The sequence below is a fragment of the Clarias gariepinus genome, chromosome 13 (assembly GCF_024256425.1).
Source record: "Clarias gariepinus isolate MV-2021 ecotype Netherlands chromosome 13, CGAR_prim_01v2, whole genome shotgun sequence".
Lineage (NCBI taxonomy): Eukaryota > Metazoa > Chordata > Actinopteri > Siluriformes > Clariidae > Clarias > Clarias gariepinus.
In genome coordinates, this window is record NC_071112.1 from 32223723 (window position 1) to 32247496 (window position 23774).

Here is a 23774-nt window from a genome sequence, read left to right on the forward strand (position 1 = left end):
CTTTATAATTATTCTACCATCATCACTCAGTCAAGTTTGGCCCATAATCTAACAAACTACTAAACTACTAAACTAATAATACCCCTATCTCACCTACTAATCCCCCTATCTCACCTACTAATCCCCCATCTCACCTACTAATACCCCCATCTCACCTACTAATACCCCCCATCTCACCTACTAATACCCCTATCTCACCTACTAATCCCCCATCTCACCTACTAATCCCCCTATCTCACCTACTAATACCCCCATCTCACCTACTAATCCCCCTATCTCACCTACTAATACCCCCATCTCACCTACTAATCCCCCTATCTCACCTACTAATACCCCCATCTCACCTACTAATACCCCTATCTCACCTACTAATACCCCTATCTCACCTACTAATCCCCCATCTCACCTACTAATACCCCTATCTCACCTACTAATACCCCTATCTCACCTACTAATACCCCTATCTCACCTACTAATACCCCCATCTCACCTACTAATACCCCATCTCACCTACTAATCCCCTATCTCACCTACTAATACCCCATCTCACCTACTAATACCCCTATCTCACCTACTAATACCCCCATCTCATCTACTAATACCCCTATCTCATCTACTAATACCCCCATCTCACCTACTAATACCCCTATCTCACCTACTAATACCCCTATCTCATCACTAATCTCCCATCTCACCTACTAATACCCCCATCTCATCTACTAATCCCCCTATCCCTAATACCCCTATCTCCCCTATTATCGGGGGCTCAAGGATTACATTTTTAAAATTTAAACTAAATAACTAAGTACTTAAATATTGGACCCAACGCATTAGATTACTCGTTACATTAAAAAAGTAATCCAGGTACTCTAACTCTAGTTAAACACCCAATACTGTACAGGACAGACATTTTCTATCATTGTGCTCCCGAACTGATTCACTGAAACCGGTGAGGCCAACTTATTTCTCCCACACACACACACACCAAACAACCCATCAACAACAAACACACATACATACAATATAAGATAAAATAAGATAAGATAAGAGGAACTTTATTTATCCCAAGGAAAATTCTTTTGTCACAAGCATGCTCAATGCAGCCAAGGAACAAGAAAAATTTAAATATACCGGATCTTTTGCTATTTTATACATTCACTACATACACACACACTGAAAATATTGTATATAATTGTAAATATTAGTATCTGGTGCACTGCAGTGTCAATTTTGTACGATACACGTGAGCTACTTCTGTGATTGAACCGGAAGTAGAACTACAGTTTATTCGCATCTGTAACTTGAATGTTGGGGACCACCTGTACGTTATAAGTCCTGCGGTAAACAATATATAAATTTACGAACTGCAAATTAGTTTTTGAGTACTTGTGTTTTGCTGGCCGACTGCGTGGACACAAACAGCTCCATTTCTCCGTCCTCTCCCTTAGGGACAGCGAGCGTGCAGTTTGTCTCCAAGTAAAAATGTTCCTGTCCACCCATGTGAATTTCACCTGAAAACACCAAACCAGAGAATCTTCCAGGATTCAGAGAAATTACGGTTTCTTACAAATATAACTTATACAAAAATATCTTTAGATGCACTTTATTACTGCTTCACTGGTCTTCCTTATGTTTTTATGTAGTATGATATACCTTGTAGGACGCTATCAGACTCCTGGAAGCCCTGCGTAAGATCTCCTCGCTCTATTGTTCTCACTGGCTGGAAGAATGACTGATTGGCAATGGCGTCCTGTACACAAGAAGGATAAAGACAAAGCTGAGAAGCTGTTTATAATTACACACACACACACCCACACACACACACTGAGTTGATGTGTGCACTTGGATTGTCTTTGGAAATGTAACGGAATTAATCCACTGTAGCTCAGGCCAATTTATTTAACAGCAATGACGTAAAGATTTTGCAGAGACGGGGTGAACAACTTCTGGGTGAGTCGGCATAATGGACGGATAGTTATGATGACAATTATTTGACGGGTATTTGACATGGGGTGTTTAACCCACAAAAGGTCACCATCAAATTTAACTTCTTTGCAGTTCTGTAAAGAAGAGCAGGCAAATATTGCAAAGTCTAGACGTGCAAAACTTTATGTGCAATGGGGAAGGTGATACTGTAAGCTTCACCTGATTGAGTTAAGTTATTTTTAGAAAGGTGATCTTTTTATTATTTTATTTTACTTTTTTCCACATGTCGATGTCTTTCACAATAACTGTGTCCGTCTTCATTTTAGTGCATATCTTTAACCCGCATTCACCGTTTCTGTGAAAAACCCAAATGACTGTATTATATAACTGTGACTGTGACTGTAGATACGGTGTCAAGACTCCCGAGGACACTTCTGACACTGAATGAACAAAACTGCATGAAGCGAAGTAATGTCCCGAGGTTAATGATTATCGGAGAGACCTCACCTCCTGAAGGCTAAAGAAGAACACGATAAAAGCTCTTCTCAATCCCAGATTAAAGGTTCATAATAAGTAAACATGTTGTCCATCTCTTACCCCCAGACTCACAGTATTATTGTACCGTAACAGGAAGATTATATAATGTATACAACAAGGTGACGCATGCTTAATTATAATTATCTAAGCCTCCAATAGCCAGTAAAACCGGTAATGTCAGCTATACTGTATACAGTAAGGGAGTCTGTAATGTGTGTGTGTGTGTGTGTGTGTGTGTGTGTGTGTGTGTTATGTCCTGTTTAGAAGTAACTAAACTACAGCTTTGAAGTATAACTATTTGTTAGTCGTCCATTAAGATTGAGAGTTTGCTTATTTAGAAACATGAAAACCATCAATAACCTTTGGGTTTGGTTACTTCACGGAGATACTCAGTAGGACAAAGCACTCACACTGCACTCTTCACTGGCTTTCTGATATTACTGATTATTCTGATTATTAGTCACATGCAAATGTAATAATAAACAGAGAAAGCATTACATAAACTAGATCAACAAAGAGCTTCGAAAGGTTTCACACCTGTATGGTGACAATAACAGGTTGACATTCTTCATATGAGATCTTCACAGCTTTGGCCGCCCTCTGGGCGTGGACTTGTGTGTCTGCTACAACGGCTCCCACGATATGACCCACACATGTGACCTGGACAAAGAGGAACGTTATTTATAATGATTTATAGACTTTGTCATCGCCATAATAATAAGCATTATAAATATCTGTGTAATCCTTTAAAAAACAGAACCAATGTAGAGGCTCAAATTAAAAGCTCAAGTCCTTATGCATGACAAATGCATGAAAACAAGTCTAGTTATCAAGACTTAAAGGGACAGTTCAGGTTTTTCAAGTCTGTCTTAAAGCAGAATTGAGGTGCATTACAATAGATCTTGGTTGTTTGGAGTTTTCCTGCTCTGCACACCAGCTGGGAAGTTTGGCACCTTTAATGCGAGCGCAGGTACAAAATTTACGCACCTTGTTCCAAAGAAAATGCATTCCTAAATTCAGCTGAAACCCATATGATGCTTCTGCATGTCTCACTGAGCTACATCGAGTTGGGATTATATTTATAGAATTATGGTTACGCTACATTTAATACAAATTTAACTTATTTCTTGCAATGGAAATGCATTTTTGTATGGAACGAGGGTTGTGGAATTTGGCCCCAATTAGAATCTCAAATTTCCCCATTGTGGGACGAATAAAGGTATATCATGAAAAAAACTTGAAACTTGAAAAACTCTGAACTATCCCTTTACCACTGTTTAACGACAGTCAATATTCATAAATTCACAAATTCCTAAAATGTTTGTATTTATTAGGGACATTAAATAGACATTATAAATAAATCACGTAGGTAACCTTATCATCAGCATAGACAGTCTCGTCATACACAGCCGGGCCGGTCTTATTGCTGCCAGGAATGTCCTTGGCAGAGACAAATGTAACCACTCCTGGAAGTGCCATGGCATCATCAATATCAATAGATCTGCCAGAAGACAAGATAAATTGACATATACACATAATTCTATGCAATTGAGAAAGGAGGAAAATGAATACAATAAATAAAAATGTATATGGTCAGAGCTCTCTAGCTAATAAATGTTTGCTAGAGATGCATTAGCGTGCCGTTCCACAGCAGGAAATTTAGATTATTCCTTCCCGCCCCGATGTGTTTTCCATGCAAACAGGCCTGCCAACATTCCAACACATGAAGCTTTGGAAAGTAGGAGCTATGCAACACAGATAAGACAGAAAGGAAAAACAGAATTTCATAATTTCATGAAACCCCAGATAGACTTTTGCTACCGTTCTCAGGATCATGTGGGTTCTTCATACGAACAAACGATAAGTGAATATTCAAGGCATATTGAATTTAGCAAGCCGATGTTTCTTATTAAGTATTATGCGAACTGCTACTGTACGTTTACACTGAAGCCACTTTACTCTACACAGTAATGAGCTCACATACACACACATACATTAACTCACACTGGCAAACAAAGTGGTTCACCAACATGCTGGAATCCAGCTCATGTTAAAACATGCCATAGAGATTCATAAAGACCATACGATTCTGTGCTTATTCCGAGCATTAAGGATAAAAGCTTAGGCTGTGCCACGGGCCTATATACTGCACTAACACCTCATAAACAAAAAGAAAAATGTGTTGTTTTTTTGTTGTATTTTTAACGGCCATAGTGATTTGGGATTCTGTATATGGCAATTGAAAAAGAACGCATTTTAGTACAATGCAAATACATTAAAGAACCATATAAGTGTACTACTGAGCATTAACATGTTTCATGGAGAAGAAGATATGATAACTAGTTGCCTATAAGTATTTTAATGGTGCAAAAAGTCAAACTTCAGAGGCGTGTCATCAGTAACTTTTATTGGAATGTAAATGTACATCCAAGATTAGCTGCAGGAATCTGTGAGGGCAACATACAGGAAAATTAGTGCACCCAGGGCAGGCTTAGTAACAATTACCCTTGTATGGTTGTCTACAATAAACATTAGTGCTGTCAGAATGAAGGATTATTCCAAGTGATTCATCCAAATATATATATACACACATATGAAATATATATCTATCTCATTCCTGTGACATTTCGCTCGAATCTTGAGTCTCTATCACGGACATCTTCATCTACTTATCACAACCTTATCAACCGAAAATGCTATTTTATTCAAACGTCCTTGCTGAAGTGTGTGACGTGACGTCATGTGCAGGTGCGATGGATCGCGTACCAACTAATAGGGTGTCGGAATGGTGTGTTTATACTTCTCACCCAACCACAATCAAATTCGCTCCATCCAGATGGCGCGATTTATCCGGAAGTTTTTTTTCTTGTTTGTTTTTTAAATGACAAGCTGAAATAAAATAGGAGTAACGAGGCTATTTTTAAAATTTAAAGAGTAGAATGTACAGATAATTGCGTGAAAATGTAAGAAGTAGAGGGAAAAAGTCAGCTAAAAAATAATTACCCAAAATTTCTACTTAAGTAAGGTAACAAAGTATTTGTACTTCGTTACTTGATACCTCTGGGTGTTAGCATACAGTACCTGGAGTCATGTAAAGAAAATCAGTTTGGAGGTGTGGACTACAGCTACTCTGACTTATTAAAACCATTTAAACTTTTTGAGTTTGTGCCACACAAGATGAATATAATACGCTAATGTGAGCCACGCATCGCCAACAAGAGCTTTTAGAGGATCTACAATCAAGAATTGTCAATTTACCGTACATAAAGCTGAAAAGGGTTATAAAATGATTTCCAAAACTTCACTAGTCTACAGTTGGGCAAACACTTTGGGACTGTGGCTACTCTACCAAAAAGTGTGCGCCCGGCAGTACGTAAAACCTTGAACGAGTAGGCAGGACACCACAAAGGAAGCCGCTGCTTACTAAAAAGCACAGCGCTGCACGCCTGAAGTTTGTGAAAGCGCACATTGACACTCCACAGCGGTATTGGTAAATATGTTTTGTACACTAATGAAACTAAGATTGAAGACGCAGCACTACATCTGGTGTAAAAAGGGCACCGCATATCATCATGAAAACATCATCCCAACTGTAAAGTACAGTGGAGGAAACATCATGATTTGGGCCTGCATTGATGAATCAGGGTGTGGCCAGATTGCAGTCATAGAGGGGAAGATTTCCCCAAGAATTCCCCAAGAATTCCCAAGTGTATTAAAAACATTTTCAGGGTAATGTGAGAGTGCCTGTACAGTACATCAGCTGAAGCTCTGTAGAAGTCGGGTGACGCAACAGGGCAATGACCCGAAAAACCAGAGCAAGTCCACAACAGAACGCCTTAAAAAAAAACAAAATCCGCTTTTTGGATCAACCGAGTCAGAGCCCAGACCTCAACCCAATAGAGACGCCGTGGAATGTCTTGAAAAGAGACACACACATGAGACGCCCAAAGTATATGACAGAGTTAAAGCAGTTCTGCCGGGAAGAATGGGCTAAAATTCCTCCTGAACGGAATCGCCTGGTTGAGGTTATTGCTGCCAAGGGGGCGGGGTCAACCAGTTATTAATTCCAAGGGGTCATGTTTTCATGTACAGTATATGTTTTTTTTAATAGGTATATGATGTTGATGTTGATAACTACACAAATATATTTTTATTTAATTGAAACTGAAACTCTAAAGTTACAACATGAATCTTATCACAAAGTTCAAGTGAGTACATCCTCTGGGTCCAAGGACTAACACGGAACATATTTAATTGCTGTAGTTTGAGCGGATCCACTTTCTTTTTCATGGCCTCTTTCCAGCCAGGCCTGCAGAGAAGATGCGACAAGACTTATCCATGAACAGTTTTTTTAGGATAATCAGTTTTGTTTGTTTATTTTAAGAAAATGTGAGAATTTAATCACCACAATAATCTTCCACAGTCTAATATAGGGTCAGGGGTCGCTCAGTGGTTAAGGCATTGAACTACAGTTCAGAAGGTTCAAATCCCACAACCACCAAGTTGTCCCTGTTGGGCCCTTCAGCAAGGACCTTAACCCTAAACTGCTCTGATGTATAATGGGATGAAAATGTAAGCCGCTCTGGATAAGGGTGTCTGTCGAATGCCTAAATGTAAATATCAGTTAGCGCGCTCCTCTGTGGTCAGTGCCCCAATACATAAGTGTACTTATGTAATTAATTCAGGTTGGCAGCACAGTAGGGTGTACCTCTCACCCTGAGTCTCCTGGGAGAGGCTCCAGGCCCCATGACCCTGTTCACTGGATAAAGCAGTACGCCACAGACGCTAATTTGTTAATTCAGGTTAGAAAGGCACCAGAACACTCAGAGCATCTCAAGATTCAAGGTTTTTGATCCGGCCCTTAAATTCCAAATACATGGGATGCACCGGACAAACAAGTCCGATCCACGGAAGCCCCATTGTGAACCTTACAGAACTTTAAGGATCCGCGCTAGTGTACAGCAAACCATCAGAGGTCCTGACTTAAGGGGTCAGAAGTTTGGTGGTAGAAGGGGAACAGAAAACTTTTTTTAAGTAAACACTTGTTTTTTTTTTGTTTTTTTTTCTTGAACAATATGATATGTACATGAATTCCCTAGAAAGAACTTTAAACTCAATTCCATATAGTCTGTCAGACAAAAAGGACAAATTCACCATACGTATGTAGTCACACTGCATAAAAACCTCTCACCTGACTGCTCTTATCTTACCGTGCATGTGGTTTCACTGTCCTGCTCTCTCTCTCTCTCTCTCTCTCTCTTTCTCAAAACTAAGTGACATTCTGACCTTTTCATTCTGTTAAGTAAAACTCAGTGTAATCATTAATCTAGCAGATGTGCAAGGCATACTGTACGACATGATGTTATTAAAGAAATGACAATGTCTTATGATGATCTCATATCTTAAATCATTTACAGAACTGCTTCCTCTTGCTCCACTTTTGACTGTCTATGTTCTTTCCGAAGTTAACTGAATCATTTGTCTAAGTACAGTATTTTGGAAATGCGATAATTAGGCTGATAACTGACACTCACGCACCATCAAAATGTATCTGTATTGAGAAGTGTAATTTGCAGCGCTCTTTAGAAGTGAAATAAATTCTAAAAACATAAATATTAACCCCTTCACAATAAGTTTCCTAACTACAGATAGGGCAGATACATTATATGTAGCATTATGTCTATTACGTCCTCAACAACTAAAGAACAAACTGTTTGTTGAATTCTGCCAGAGGTTTGCTGAGGACTATTAAAGTATCACTGAAACTTGCTGGGACATTTGACCATAACACAAATCCAGAAGAAATAAACCCTTATGCTTCATTTGTTTTCATTTTTTTTCTTCTTCAGTATGTTAAACATTCATTCGTTCCCAGAAAAAAACCAGGTCCAAAAAATCCATGTTCATGATGAGTGTATGTAAGTACTGTACAATATACGTCTAACTGGGATCGGAAACCAGAAAACATACATGCTGGATCTGTAACGTCCACAAGACCTCAACCTTTCACTTCAGAGACAAATCCAAAGTCTGTTGACCTTCTCTCAACTTCTGATAATAAGAAAATCAATCACTACTTTGTATCAACTCCCCTGAATCAAAGCGCTCTTATCTGATTCACCAGATAAGAGGAGAAATCTACATGTACATTTTCTTGAACAGCTGCATTCTCTATCAGTGGCTCATAATATATATATATATATTTTTTTATACTTTTACTGATTTTTTAAAAATCTTGCTCCAATATGCCTCAGATTGTTAGACTCTATTCAGGAAGATCACTCAGATCATAAAACAGACATATGTACCTATACTGTACAGTATGTTGGTTGTACCTGCTAAAGTGTGGTTGGGCAGCTGTTTGGTATTAAGGCTTGGGGACAATAAGAAAAAAAAACAATAATAAAAGTGTCACTTAAAACTATAACATAAGTGACTTGGCCTTCAGTATCTTTAGCTGTGTTGTTACTCACCTGCATCAAGGAAAACAACTAAGGAGATTTAAAACTTACTGTTATATCTGTTAGCTCTCTGTACTGAAGTAGTGAAGGTCAGAGCATTTCCCTGATGAGAACTCACAGGATTGGGACTAAACAGCTGTGTGTCCATAAGAAAACCACTTAGTAAGTAAGACTGATCAGAAAAAAATGCTTTAGTTTTCTAGAAAGCATAAAGACTGGACTTTGGAGTGATGGAAGAAGGTCATGTGACCTGATGAGTCCAGACTGACCCTATTCCAGAGTGATGGGCGTGTCAGGGTGAGAAGGGAAGGACATGAAGCGATGCTCCCATCATGCATAGTGTCCACTGTACAAGCCTCTGGAGACAGTGTTATGATCTGGGGTTGATCAGTTACTCAGGTCTAGACTCAGTAACGTTATGGGGCAATAAAATGAAGTGTAATGTTAAGTAGGAAGGTAAGTTTCTCTAGGATTCTAGAACCAATCATAAAAGAAATGGAAAGCCACACTTTTATCAAATAGATACATGATTTCTTTGTATTTTAAGTGTCCCTAAAATGAAGATTATGTAAAATATATATATGTAAAAAGTGGCAAAGGTTCCTTTCATTAACTGCCCTTTAGAATTCTCTTGAACACTGATTCAATCGTTAGAAATAGAAATAACTTGTATACCATTCACAGTAGCTAAGAAGTTAAGCTCTACAACAGCTGATTATTAAGTGCTACTGTATCTGACACAACGTACGAATGATCGGTTGGTTGATACTCACTTAATAAAAGCATGAGCTTTAGTGCTGGTGACGAGGGCCAAATAGAGCTCGTTCTCATAGTGAGGAATATCGTCACAGTACACGGCCTCTCCGGTGGCCTGCTTCAGAGCAGACAGGTGCATTACAGGTCGACCCACCACATCATCTGGGCTCTGACCAGGAGGGACCGCCTTTATTAAAATTGAAGGAGAAAATAATACTTTATACAGAAAAATACAAAACTGTAATTCAATTTCCGTTTGCAATTGATTTTTTTTCTATGTGCACCTGGTACAGTTGAACACTGCACGGTGAGTCCTGGTGATAGTTTTCGATAGCACTGGCAAAATCTGGTCTGACATCCTGTACAAAGACGTACTGTAGAAACACAGTTAACCATCAGGTGTGTAATTAATATAAAAACAAACAACAACCTGCATTTCAAATGGTGTTTACCAAGAAACTGTGTACTGGATTTTTTTATATGTAAAATTCTGGGTTTTCAGAAAAATAATCAGTGACACCCCAAAGCTTTTTCATTTAGGACCCAAAGTGTTTTATTTCACTTGTATCCCGACTATTTTTAAAATATATTATTTGAATATCAGTTTTTTATCATTGAATGATGTTATAATTGTAACCATTTACAGTTAGGTTTAATGTTGTTAGGTCTAATGTTGATAAATCTGTAGAATTATACAACATTACGTTCCAACCGTGTAATCTAATTGGACGAGAGGCGCTCAACGAGTGCTGATAATGGATGATAACAGCACCGGGATGTTTAACTATATGTATCACTTTGTATTCCGTGTGTTCTACAATCCCTAATTACACTAACCGTCTGTCACTAACTGGTGGTTGCCATCTTCGCTAGTCGTGGTTAGCCAGGCATATGTGTGGGCGGAGCAAAATACTACATGGGTAAATCAAGAAACAAATCATAATCTGTTGATAATAAATGGTGTTTGTGTGACTGTTGAATAAAAGCAATATCACACTCAAGGTCGTGCTGTTGTGCTGAATATCAGCACGGCTATGATATTTTCTGCAGCCTCATTCCTATGATATTCAGTACAACAGCGTGACCATGAGTGTGATATTACCCAAACATAAATTAGCACCTGGTACATCGCTATCAGTTAGTGTGGTCCTGGGCAATTGTTTAATCGCAATAAATACTGCAATTTGCTTCAACATGTTTATTTTAATTGAACAAAACTGATTTACGAGTCAGCTGCAGATTGCTTCAGATATTATTCGACTGTAGTTTTAACATACTGTGTTCTTACCTCCTGAGCCAGTTTGTGCTGGACGGTGAGGTAGAACTTGAAGAACAGACTGATCGTCAGTGTGCGTCTATATGTCACCATGCCACCCGGCGCGGACGGAGACAGGGTCATCTCTTCAGCCAAGGAAGAGCACGCATCCTGCATCAGCTCCTCGTTCCACTGTCTGTACACGTGGACACAGCCAGAGAAACATCAATTCTTCAGGTATAGTTGCTAGATATAGTTATACGTTTTTTTTTTTTTTGAGATAACACTGGAATGCTGCATGTTGTTGTGGTGCTTAAAGTATTGCAACACGTTCCATAGTACTACGATTTATTATTGTTGCGTTCACAAAACATTCATGAATTGTGAGCTCACAAATAATCGATTGGATTCGTATTGAATTTTTCCTATCTAAGGTCAAGCAAATATTTGTTTTGAATGCTCAGAGAGCATATGGGTACATTTATATGGGTTGGAGTATCGATATGTATTAATGTAAAATAGAAGAAAAATGATATAACATTTATTCTTAAAGGGATATACAGTATTATTATGCAGCAGATAAAACTTAACCCCCTTAACCCTCAACTGCTCAGATGTTCAGTATGATGCAATAATGCAATAAAAAAAAAAAAACGTAAGTTGCTCTGGGTAAGGCCGTCTGCCAAATGCAATAAATATAAAAGTAAATTCAGTCGTGTTATGTCAGAGAGAACTTCAGGGTTGGGAACCTTTGACTTTATGAATGCACAGGATCTAAATTACCTGCCAATTAGTCTCTGGCATGTCGTTTTTGCGAGAACAGTGGTGGGCGCCATTCCGCCGTAACTGAGTCGGATGTCCTGCACCACGCTGCTCCCCTCCTCAAACACCGCGTTCATCCCACACGTGACAATGGCGATGTCGTCCTCTTTGCGAAGTGATTGCTTAAAGGCTGAGAAATACTGGCCCTTATAAACAAAAAGGATTTTATTTTTTTTAATATGTGTTTATCCAGTTCTGGCGTTCAGCCATGTGTGCAGTTAATCAGACCTTTGTGTGTTGTGCTAAAACAGACCTTTTTCGTATATGGAATCTCAATAGACAACAGAAGTTCATCTGGTTTTAAAGCAGTTTTCCTGTAACCGGGGAAGAACTTGTCGTCCATCTCAAGCACACGTTTGCCCTCTGCAAAAATAAAGCAAGATTTCTATCCCTAAGATGTGACCATGAACCATAAAAGTAGTTATTAAACAACAACTAATGCAAAATCAATATCGTACATATCTCTGTGTATATATCTAGTATACTGCATGAGAATGAAGCACACATAAATAACATTTGCGCACATGATATCAGTTCATACTGTTTTCTCAGCCTGCACTATATTTGCTTTTAACAGGACATGCAGATAGACAGTCAACCTTTGATCACGCAACTACGAAAACATAAACGAAAAAAAAAAAGTCTTTATTTTACCTTTGGACGTTAGAGTTAGCTTAGAACCCACAGCCATGAACACAGGGTTAAGGTCTGAGATAGGACTTGCTGTGATAATATTTCCACCAATAGCCTGACAGTACATTCAGCACCACACACACACACACACACACACACACACACGTACGTTTAACAAACATTGGAAATATAGTTCACATATTTATCTACATCAACAACAGTTTAATAAAGCATTTCTAATGTTTATAGTAATTTTAAGTTTATTAAACCCAAAGGCTGATGTTTGGTGTTAATGTGATCATCAGAAACAAAAGAAAGAAAAACCCTGATCAATGGCCAAATAACCCACTGCAACATTTCGAATCTGTTGTCCTGCGAACCAGTGCAGCTGCTCCAGTACGGCCTGGAAAACCTCTGTTTGGTAGCTGGGGAGCTTCTTCACCGCCGCACTCAGCACCTCCTTCAACGCAGTCAGTGTCACAGACGCACCAAACTCGATCCCTAAAAGTGTACACAGTGCTCATAAGGAACCGTTTGGACACAAGTGCATGAAGTTCTCAGTGTGATAGTTATCGATGCATTATCATCAACGTTTAGAGACCAACAGACAATATTAAATAAAGAAGAATACATATTTAGAAAACAAGTAAAACACAGACAAATAAAACAAGGCACAGACTTTAACAAGACGCGCCGCAGTGTCAAGGAAGTGGGAATTACATCGACAAAACAAACTCAGGTCCTAACACTGACCATCTGGACACATTTTGGAGCTTATCCCAGGGTACGAGACAGGGTACACACTGGCGAGGGTGCAAATACATAGCATGACTTCATAAAAGACTTCAAACAGATCCATTTGAAGTTCACTCTGATAATGTGTTAAACAAATGACATGTATATTAAATATATATGACATTAAATTAAAAACATAAAAGGCAGAGAGTCTGATACTGTCACCTCTAGACCTCTCGATTATTTATTAGTGCTAGAGATCGAATGTACACCCAGACTCCAGTAGGGTACTGTAGGCGTCTGACAACGTATGCTGAAGGCAATATAAAAATATTTGTGTTTGAAGTTTTGTTCTTTAACTTTGATTCAGAGGATTATTATCATGAGGCCAGATGTGCAACAGCGCCCAGATTCTTTATATTGTAAGTGAATTGCCTCAATACACACACACACACACACACACACACACACACACACACACACACTTCCTTTTATGTGATTATTGTTTATCTTACTATTTTCTATTTAAGCTCCAACAACGACACCACAGGCGAACGTGCCTCCTCACGTCTTTCATTTTCATTCTGATGTTTTCATTTGGGCGTTTCTTCAAGCTTTTGATCTCTTCATATTCTGTGAGTTTTTGTATCTGCATGTTTTTATGCTGCGGAAACATGACTGTATAGATTTTACTGTCCTCTGAATATAACTCAACAAACAGCCATTATTGTCAAACTACTGTAGCTGGCAACCATCAGTGAGTACTGAGGGTCAGTGATAACAGCTGTACATCTTTAACCGTGCAAAGTCACAGGACCTATTCATCATCTTCATCATGTGTGTGTCTGTGGCCGAGTGTGTCTCCAGACCTGAACCCTATCGAGTCCCTGTGGGACGTCCTCAAGCGGGAGGTGGTGTCTGACATCCAGCAGCTCCGTGATGTCATTATGGAGGAGTGGAAGAAGATCCCAGCAACAACATGTGCAGCTCTGGTCAATCCAGGCCCAGGAGGATTTTTGGACATTTTTGTCAGTTTTGACATGCTCACTTAGGGTGTACTCATTTTTTCGTTGATAGTTATGTTGAGCATGTTGAGTTATTGTTAGAGGACAGTAAATCTGTACTGTTAAACAAGCTGCACACTGACGACTCTAAAGTAGATCCAATTTTCATTTCTGCAGGTTTGTCTCTTTACATTTGAAATGTGAGGGGTGTCCTTACTTTTGTGAGACACCGTATGTATACACTTAATTCTTTTTTTGGCTTACCATATTTAAAATTAAAATGTACAAATTTAAAAAATCTCTTAGTGGTTCAGACATTACTACTGATACTGAAACATAAAAGCTAAAGAGACACAAGTGCAGAAGACAAATGATCTGTAAGTCAAGTGAGATGTTTAGACTAAAAATCAATAGAAATTCAAGTGAAATATATCGTAGTCGAATTTCTTATTTCTTAGGACTTGTTTCTTAAAGGGAACAACAGAATCTGATGATGATGATGATGATGACGATGATGATGAGCTGAACACCTCACCACCCCTCGACAGTGTGTTAATTTAATCCCAACCCTGTTTTATACCTCTGCTGCTCGTTAAACTTCATATCCACAGCATTAATGTCCCCCCGTGCTGAAATACAGTATATAATATAATGTTTTATGCCCTGTTTTCGTGCATGTGCTGTGATCATGGGAAAAAAAAAAAACTTTTAACTTTAAACGAATGGTTTTAACAACAGTCAGGCTGAAATAGAAAGATGTCTTTTGGTTACAGGTAGGTCTTGTTTCTTTGCAGAGATTAAAGTGGGATTAAATTCATGGTCCTTGATGCAATTAGTGTATGCAGTGCAAATGACTGCAATTACACGAATGTACACTTACCAGTCTCTGTGTACTGGATGGTGTTGAGTTCTTGGATGTAGGCTGGTGCCAAAATCACAGGGTACAGGAGGTTTTTAAATTTCATCTCAATACCTTAAAAAGCAGAAGTTAGGAACAACAATTTAATCACAATTTGGAATTTCCTTCATAATTAATAAAGTATCTATCTATCTATCTATCTATCTATCTATCTATCTATCTATCTATCTATTTATCTATCTATCCGTTTAAGGTAAAATAACCGATATACAGTAACAAGCCGATTATTTTAATCTGTTAATAAAGATGCCGCAGCTGTAAAATAACATTCTTAATATAACATGAAGACAAAGATTTTCACTAAAGTTCTCACCAACTTCAGTGTTCCCCACCACCAGCTTGGCTGAAGGATACGATGACTTTAGCTCCAGAAGTTCTTCCAGAGAACTGGGCTGAATCCATAAAACTCTTTCACCATGAAATCTCAGCTGACGTCGCGGGGTCTTATAAAGACTCTGCAGCGCAATATTTCAGTTACACTTCAGGTATGCATTTAGTTTGTTTTAGGTAAAATAATCATTTAAACAAACACAGTATGTTCAAGTCAAAGCGGGACTTTCGATAACAGTGCAGAATACAGAACAGAACACAGTTCGGAGAGTAAAAACTCGCTTTATTTCTGTATATAATCCTCTGCTACACTAATGCACTTACCCCAGTGTTTAACTTGTACTTAGACAACGGCAAGGTATAACGTTTTCTGATTAACGTCTGAAACGCCGGCCTCCCAGGAACTCCTCTAATGGCTCGAACTTGTGAATGTGTTGGTAAATGATGTCTAAAGATCAGGCGTTCCACTCACATGAATCTTCACGGGCCTCCACCGGGATCGTCGTTCACAGTCGTGCGGCCTTCTTTAAAACGTTTGCACCATTCAGATGTTTTACTGCGACTAAGAGTCTCATTACCGTACGGTGACTAAAGTCTTTTGTAAATGTCATTCACCTGTTTTACGCCTTGATTCACCAGAAAGCCCGCTAAAATCCCGGAAATTCCGGAAAAGAGTCCCGGTTTGACCTGAACACCCCTCATAAATTACAATAAAAGGTAGACAAATAATAATAATAATAATAATACATTTTGTTCAATTTTAACTTAATGAGTTCATCTAAGACTAAATTTAAAGCTTATATTTATGTAGCATATTTACAAAACATTAATTTTGGTTGAACGTACCATCAGTTCTGGAGGGAAGATGATTTCCTGTGTTGGATCCAGTGGCATAAATTCTGATGGGTCAAACAGTTGTTGTCCCCAATCTCCCTGTAAAACATACTGAGAATTAATAAACCACACGTCTGTGTTAAATAGAACTACAGTTAGCAAATTTTACATTGTGCAAAACCAAGAACAAGAAGAAGTGAAATGTTAGTAGGCATGAGTTTACACCTGGTTTACATTTCTGTAAACACTCTCAAGCACACTTGATTTCATAAATAAGCAACGATGCCTTGATTACTGCTACGGAGTCGGAATTAGAACTGATTAGAACAGAAATGACGCGGTTTTGCATTTTACACTCACCTGCTCCGTTGTGTCTTCACTGTTCAAACAGCAGTCTTTGGATTTTCCTTTTGCTCCACAGCATCCTCCGCCCTGGTCATACAAAGATAATACACTGTAAATGGGACAACATTATCGTAACGTCATGCCAAGCACATACTGCTGTCATGCTCTGGAGTCCAGATACTTTTGACCATATAATAGAATATGAGTTGCTTAAGGTGACATGATGATGCACCCAGGCTTGGATGTCATTGGTTCCTCTACTCCTGACTAAAATGGTTTAGTTTTTAAACAGGTTGTAGAAAGTCCTTGAAATACTCTACTGTAGGCTTCGGTAAAAGTATTAAATCATAATATGATGGCAGTCAAAGATGCCTATAATTTACAGGAGATGAGGGTTGTAACCCCCAGTAATCAAAACCAGCCAGTTTAACAACCTCCCCCGCCTCAATAACATAATGATGAATTAAATGAATAACTGTTATAAAACATAATAAAGTGGTGGCTTTCTCTATTAAACGTAATTGGCCAGCACAGAATAACATCCTCCTCGCCCGTGTAACACTTGGTTGCGCCCGACCCATCCTCCACATGCAGCAGTAACGGCAGGCGCAAGGAACAGCAAGCGCATACACAGTGACAAGAGAAAAAGCAAAAGACCAATCAAGAATTTTAAGTTCAAAAAGCAAAAACATCTCGTCAGATAATTATCTTTATTATTAGGCATTATAATATTATAATATTTTATATTATTGCAGTATATTACCTTGGTGAAGGTCTTGTAGGCCTCCAGTATAGGTCGATACCCAGTGCAACGACACAGATTACCTGCATGAATAAACATAAACAGCAGACATAAATGATCTTAACTTATGGCTAATGAGTTTTTAGATCAATTAGATCCAGAGTTGTGTCGGTGTACAGGTTTTCAGTTCCACCCAAGCAGAACCAACCACACCTGATTCCACCTTCTAAAGCCTAATAATTTGGCTTTCTGTTTTGGATGATGATTAAAGTAATACCTTGAAAGGCCTCCTCGATGTCCTGCATTGTAGGCTGGGCGCTGTTCCTCAGGAGGGCATACATGGACATGACAAGTCCCGGAGTGCAGAAACCGCACTGAGATCCGTGAGCCTTAGCAATCCGTTCCTGCTCAAACACAACATGGAAAAAGACACAACACATTAAGCAGCATGCCGTGATAAAAAAAAAAAACATCATTGTTTTTTTTCCTTCCCCATACCTGAACAGGATGAAGTTTACTGGCTACGCTGCCGATTCCTTCCACTGTAGTGACTGCGCAGTGGTGCAATGAGCATAACGGTGCCAGACATGCATTAACAGCCTGGTGACTGCAACAGGGCCATCAAGGATAACAAATCTGACTAGTGAAGTGTCTGTACTGTACGTATTAAAATAAATTATACAGTTATTCATTATACAGACTCAGTGTTCTTGATTGAAAAACATATGTATAATAAAAATGAACTAATTAAACAATAATAATAAATACGGCCTTTATTTCTGCTGTAAATCAACATGTTTTAAACTGCACATACCAGAAGATGGCTAATCATCAAACAGTCACACTATGTTTGAAGTTTAATGGAAAGGATACACAATATTGTGATGTTGTGGGTGGAATTTGGACACCATCACCGTACAGGCACCACATCCACCTTCAGCGCATCCCAGTTTAGTCCCTTTTAAACCCACTGAGTTCATCGATATTAAGGAAAATTATAAAAAAGTGCAATCACAAGGTTTGCAAATGCTGCCATTATAGCAGTGTTATATAATAATAAAAATAAAAATAATATGATATAATTAATATAATAATTTTATAATTTAAATAACAAATATTTTGATTTTTTTTGTAAATTATACATAAAGATTAATTAAATTATAATTACTTTAGTAAAACGTGACTAGAAAGGCATTTAATAATTTTATATTTGGTTTATTAAAATTACAATTATGATTATAAGAGCGCTGCATTTGCAATTTTGATGAAAACAAATAATAATATTAAAATCAAGCTGTTAAAGATAAATACACACTTTGGGTTTAAGCCACATTTTTGCAGGAACTAATTAAGTTTAATGTAAAATTTGATGTTTTGTGCAAAAAAAATTACAGAGATTTGTACCAATCCATAATAATAATAATAATAATAATAATAATAATAATTCAAAGTAATTGAGGGCTTAGAAGAAGGCGTTCATCTTAAATCACTATTATTGAGTGCTCAGTGCTCTAAAGGAGGGAAACTGTTTTGCAGTTACATTAAGAAGAAATAATACAGGCAGCTGCTAAGTTCTTTGCAGCTTTAGGAGTATAACTATATTATTAATCCTTCATTCATCTACTGTACATTCTATCAAGTTGTAAAGCAGAGTTTAAACAGGTTACCCTACTTCGGCGCCAAGGCTGATTTTCGACATTCTATTTTATTTTATTTTTTATTCCACAAAAGATCCAGGTCGCACATTACTGTCAAGGGTCACACCCAGTTTCATTTAATTTAACCTGTTTGCCCAGTTACTATTGCAATCACAAAGATAAAGTAAACTGTTTCTTTTTTTTTTTTTTTTTTTTAAAGTAACCTTCCCTATCTTACATTTAGCCTTAATGAGTCTGGATTCAAACTTTACCCCGCCTTAGGGTTTTTATTTTGTTTGTGGTTCTAAGACAAATGTGAATCATGTTATACTTAAGTTAGGTAAATAATTGATTCATAATAATAATAATAATAATAATAATAATAATAATGAATAATATTATTAAGTCTAATGCTGAAATCCAATAATTATAATTACATGTTATTAAAATAAATGCTGTACACACACACACACACACACACAAATGTGTACACAAGTGTGTGAGTGTGACTCTAGGTAGAGGATACACTTTCTCCTGAGAAAGGTCAACAGGGTCATCTCTGGCTCAGCATTATGTTCAATGATCTATAGAAATAAACCAAAATGTACACTACATATATATACAGTACACACACACACACACACACACACACACGAAAACACTGCCACTAATAGACATAATTTAAATAAAATAATTAAAATGTCATGTCAATTATATGACGTATAAAGTTTAAGTATAAAGAAATGTATTTCTGGAATTACCTTTTTTCCATTTACAAACAGAACCAAATCATCTCGGTGTGTTTTGCGCGGTTCCTCCATACTGCAGGTTTGTCCTGATACTCTGCGTTTCACAAGAGAGACCTCTCTCTCTCTCTCTCTCTCTCTCTCTGTGTGTGTTTGCGCATGCGCTGGGTGGAGAGCGCGAAGGAAGCGCGCGGTAGAGTTTAGCTCTTATTTCTGCGGTTGAAGTTGTGTTTGATCTACCTGGGCAGAGGTGAGAGTGAGCCGCGCGCCGTGGGGCCCTGGGGCGGTGAGAGGGCACGCGGAGTCTCTGGTACGGGAGCAGGAGCAGGCGCGCGCTGTGGGTGGCGAGCGAGCGCGCGCAAGTGCGTGTGTTGTAACGGCCACCACTATGTTGTATATCATCACATCATGTATGTTTGTTGCCCTTAATGAGTTGCTGCGCGTGTCCGCTGAGGAGGTGTGTGTGTGCGCGTGAGGAGGAGAGAACGGAGCAGGAGCTCAGCTGTGCTGCCCCCCCCCCCTCCTCCGACCGAAACACTCTATAGTTTTACCCTTGTCTTTACTTTTACTGTATGTGTTGTGTTATAATTTTGTGACGCTGATGAAGGTTTTGTGCTGAACGCTATTGTTGGCTCTGAGCTCTTTTATTCCCGGCTATCAGTTTGTGTGCGTGTGAATGTATTGTAATCCTATTCCATACGTGTTCTGAAACCACGCCCCCTTTCACTTTTAATTTACAGAGGGAGAGATATGGATCATTTCTCAATACAGCAAAGAATGAATCAATGCCATGGATGAAAATTGAGAAAAATCAAAATCAAAAGGTGGAGCTGAAAATTTACGCGACAAGAAGAAAAAGCTTTAAAAGCAGATGCTGTGAAATTCTTTAAATTAACAGATTATGCCTTTTGCATGAGGAGAAGTTACAGTTCCACAGGCTCTGACAGCTCTAACATTACGGTCAGGGACAGAGAGTCTAAATCCAGCAGCCTCAGGGTCAGGGATGATGACCAGCACCTCTCCCCTTCTGTACCCAACACCTCTCCCCTTCTGTACCCAACACCTCTCCCCTTCTGTACCTGAGCCAAGTGAAAATCAACTGAACAGATAAACTGGAATAAAATCAGAGTCAGCATTAGTTCGGGCTAGTAAACTAGTTACTCATTGTAATTATTATTGTAGACAATATTAATTCAAAAAAAGGCTGAGAAAATATTATTTTGAATTAATATTGACTACAATAATAATTACTAGCATGAGCTGATGCTGCTACTGATTTTATACCAGATGACCTGTTCTGTTTGATTGGCATCATTTTCACTCTGGTAGATCAGGGGGTTGGTGTTGGTCATCATCAGCAGGCGCTGGTTCATCATCACTGACCTGCTGCACTTGCAGCTTACACTGATGAGTGGTGTATCTTATACACTGATGAGTGATATATCTTAAATAGCTAAAATATTGTCTTTATAGTTTTATATGTTGTTTGTCTTAATGTCGTTTCCTTTGTTTTACAAATACGACCAAATATATATTTAGTGATACTTCAAATAATATGCTTAAAAAGCATTTATTTCTGTATTGCGGTATATTTTTATACTAGTAAATTGTGTTAAAAATAAATCTCCATATTAATGAGCCAATGTATTATGACGTGGGATGTGGTGGGCAGCTGTGGGCCAGAAAGTCCAGGGCCACTTTTTGGTCCAATCCACCCCTGCCTCAGATCTTCAGACCTCCTCAGATCAGACCTCCCTGGGTAATCCCCCTAGCCCCCTGGGTAATTGGGCAGCAGGGTAATCTTTTTCCTGAAGTTGGTTTGTTGTAAACATAAAAAATGTGCAAATTTAAGCAGAATGTAAGAATGTGCTCTATGAAAAAAGCTACTTTAAAATACTGAGCATATTTCTATATATTAAAGTGAATGTGGGTAAATATACTGTAAACATCAAGTAAACAAAATCCCTTTAGGCTTTAGTGTTATTTCAGTCTGCCTGTATGCATAAATTATTATTTAATTATTATTTCTATAATCAGTAGAAATATGTGTAGTAGAGTATATAAAAACGTGGGAGAAGGAGACAGACAGAGAAAAAAAAAACAGAGGGACATTCATTTCAAATTTTTAACTTTGACATTTAGGCACGGTGATGTAATGGTTTGCCCTGTTGCCGTGCACCTCCATAGTCTTTGTTCAATTCCCGCCTCGGGGTCTGTGTGCATGGTGTTTGCATGTTCTCCCCGAGCTTGGTTCCTCCGGGTTCTTCGGTTTTCTTACACACTCCATGCAAGTAAGGCAAACTGGTGTTCCCAAATTACCTGTAGGGTGTGAATGAGCAGGTGTGTGTGTGTGCCCTGTGATGGACTGCGATGCAATTCTGTGATGGACTGCTCATGCCCTAAGTCTCCTGGAATATGCTCCAGGTCCCCTGCGACCCTGTATACAGGAAAAAGCAGTAAAAACGATGAGTGAGAAAGTAAAATTTTACATTTCTCTTAATGCAGTTTTTCCTAATTACAGTATCTTTTTATTCTATCCTATCTTTCTTTTTAGGTCACGTACAGTCGTATATATGCATTTAACTGCACATCGTACTGAGTATGGTCATGTATGTGACAAATAAAATTTGAATTTAAGTGTGAAATAAAAATTTAAATTTAAATAAAAAAAATTACTTACTCTTTATTCTGACTTTTTTAGTTTAGATTGCAATCACAATGTGTAAAAAATAATGGCAATGATTTTTTTTAATTGTTCAGCAAAAAAGTTTTACTTTCTGATTTCTTAGCAGCGTAGAGGAAAACACTTTAGGTTGCGCCTGGTGTCGAGCGAGATCTTATGTAGAGTCTCTCTTTCTCTGTGACTTCAGATCAGTCCTTCAACTTAAATTGCTTTTGAATTAATACTTATTAGTATTATTATTAGCTTGTAACAGAGAAAACCCCTATCCCCCTGCCAAAACACACACAAATAATAACTACCCCAATATTTCAAGCTCACTAAATAAAAAATATTTTTTTACTCTATTTTCTCTGACTTTTATGTCTATGCCTCTTGCCTTTGCCTCACATCACCAAAGTGACTCTGGAAGACAGATTTCTTATTTACAACATCTGGATTATTCATCCATTTCTGTCCACAGAGGGCGCTCAGGTGCTCTCCACTGGATTACTGCAGCAACTGGCCCCTGCCCGGTTTGCATCTGTCCCCTGTTTGACCCCTAAAATTAATGCAGAATGCAGCTGCAACACTTGTTTCACACAACCTTATTACTACACTCTCATCTCAGCTTTCTTTAACCTCCTGCATCAGATGGGAAACACCAACACAGTCCAGTTCCCACCTTTTTTATTGCTGCAATAAACAATCCCTCAGATTAGATTAGATTAGATTAGATTAGATTAGATTAGATTAGATTAAACTTTATTGTCATTGCACATGTAGGTACAAGGCAACGAAATACAGTTAACATCTAACTGGAAGTGCTATTTCACAGTGCAGACTAATTTGCATATATAAATAGTATATATAGAGGTGGAGAAATTACAATGGGTGCAAATGATAAACGATTATACAGTAGGTGGTGCAGTAAGGAAGGTACTGTATACCATGACAAAGAATTTGCCTACAGTATGTAAACATTATACAGTGAGGGAGGTAATATTATGAGTGCAAACGAGCGAAGGGAAGTAATTATATACTATGATAAGGATGTATGCACTGAGAAGATATTGTATACTATAATAATTAGTAAATGTATATGTTACTGTACACAGAAAGGGTTATATACAGAAGGGTTTGCATACATTGAGTGCAATTAAGAAAGTTGTGTCATGATAAAATTATATGCATATGAACATATACACAGAAAAGAGTTATGTATAGTTGTGGCCAAAAGTTTTGAGAATGACACAAATATTAGTTTTCACAAAGTTTGCTGCTAAACTGCTTTTAGATCGTTGTTTCAGTTGTTTCTGTGATGTACTGAAATATAATTATGAGCACTTCATACGTTTCAAAGGCTTGTATTGACAATTACATGACATTTATGCAAAGAGTCAGTATTTGCAGTGTTGGCCCTTCTTTTTCAG

At 38.2% G+C, this 23774-nt stretch overlaps 1 protein-coding gene across 1 annotated transcript in view; it reads right to left on the bottom strand.

Moving 5' to 3' along the window:
• xdh (xanthine dehydrogenase) overlaps nucleotides 1–19938 on the bottom strand; it is a 50506-nt gene extending 30568 nt beyond the window's left edge. Inside the window, exons 1-21 of the mRNA XM_053509189.1 lie at nucleotides 19698–19938; nucleotides 19463–19520; nucleotides 18173–18269; nucleotides 17798–17906; nucleotides 17577–17703; nucleotides 17321–17382; nucleotides 16573–16644; nucleotides 16225–16311; nucleotides 15362–15503; nucleotides 15010–15102; nucleotides 12740–12891; nucleotides 12412–12505; nucleotides 12011–12120; nucleotides 11719–11903; nucleotides 10969–11131; nucleotides 9965–10054; nucleotides 9698–9867; nucleotides 3838–3964; nucleotides 3001–3123; nucleotides 1654–1750; nucleotides 1387–1511 (exon numbers count right to left, since the gene is read on the bottom strand). Coding sequence (XP_053365164.1) covers nucleotides 1387–1511; nucleotides 1654–1750; nucleotides 3001–3123; nucleotides 3838–3964; nucleotides 9698–9867; nucleotides 9965–10054; nucleotides 10969–11131; nucleotides 11719–11903; nucleotides 12011–12120; nucleotides 12412–12505; nucleotides 12740–12891; nucleotides 15010–15102; nucleotides 15362–15503; nucleotides 16225–16311; nucleotides 16573–16644; nucleotides 17321–17382; nucleotides 17577–17703; nucleotides 17798–17906; nucleotides 18173–18269; nucleotides 19463–19520; nucleotides 19698–19757 — 2343 coding nt within the window. The 5' untranslated portion in view covers nucleotides 19758–19938. The remainder of the gene's footprint in view (nucleotides 1–1386; nucleotides 1512–1653; nucleotides 1751–3000; nucleotides 3124–3837; nucleotides 3965–9697; nucleotides 9868–9964; nucleotides 10055–10968; nucleotides 11132–11718; nucleotides 11904–12010; nucleotides 12121–12411; nucleotides 12506–12739; nucleotides 12892–15009; nucleotides 15103–15361; nucleotides 15504–16224; nucleotides 16312–16572; nucleotides 16645–17320; nucleotides 17383–17576; nucleotides 17704–17797; nucleotides 17907–18172; nucleotides 18270–19462; nucleotides 19521–19697) is intronic.
• Nucleotides 19939–23774: the final 3836 nt, after the last annotated feature.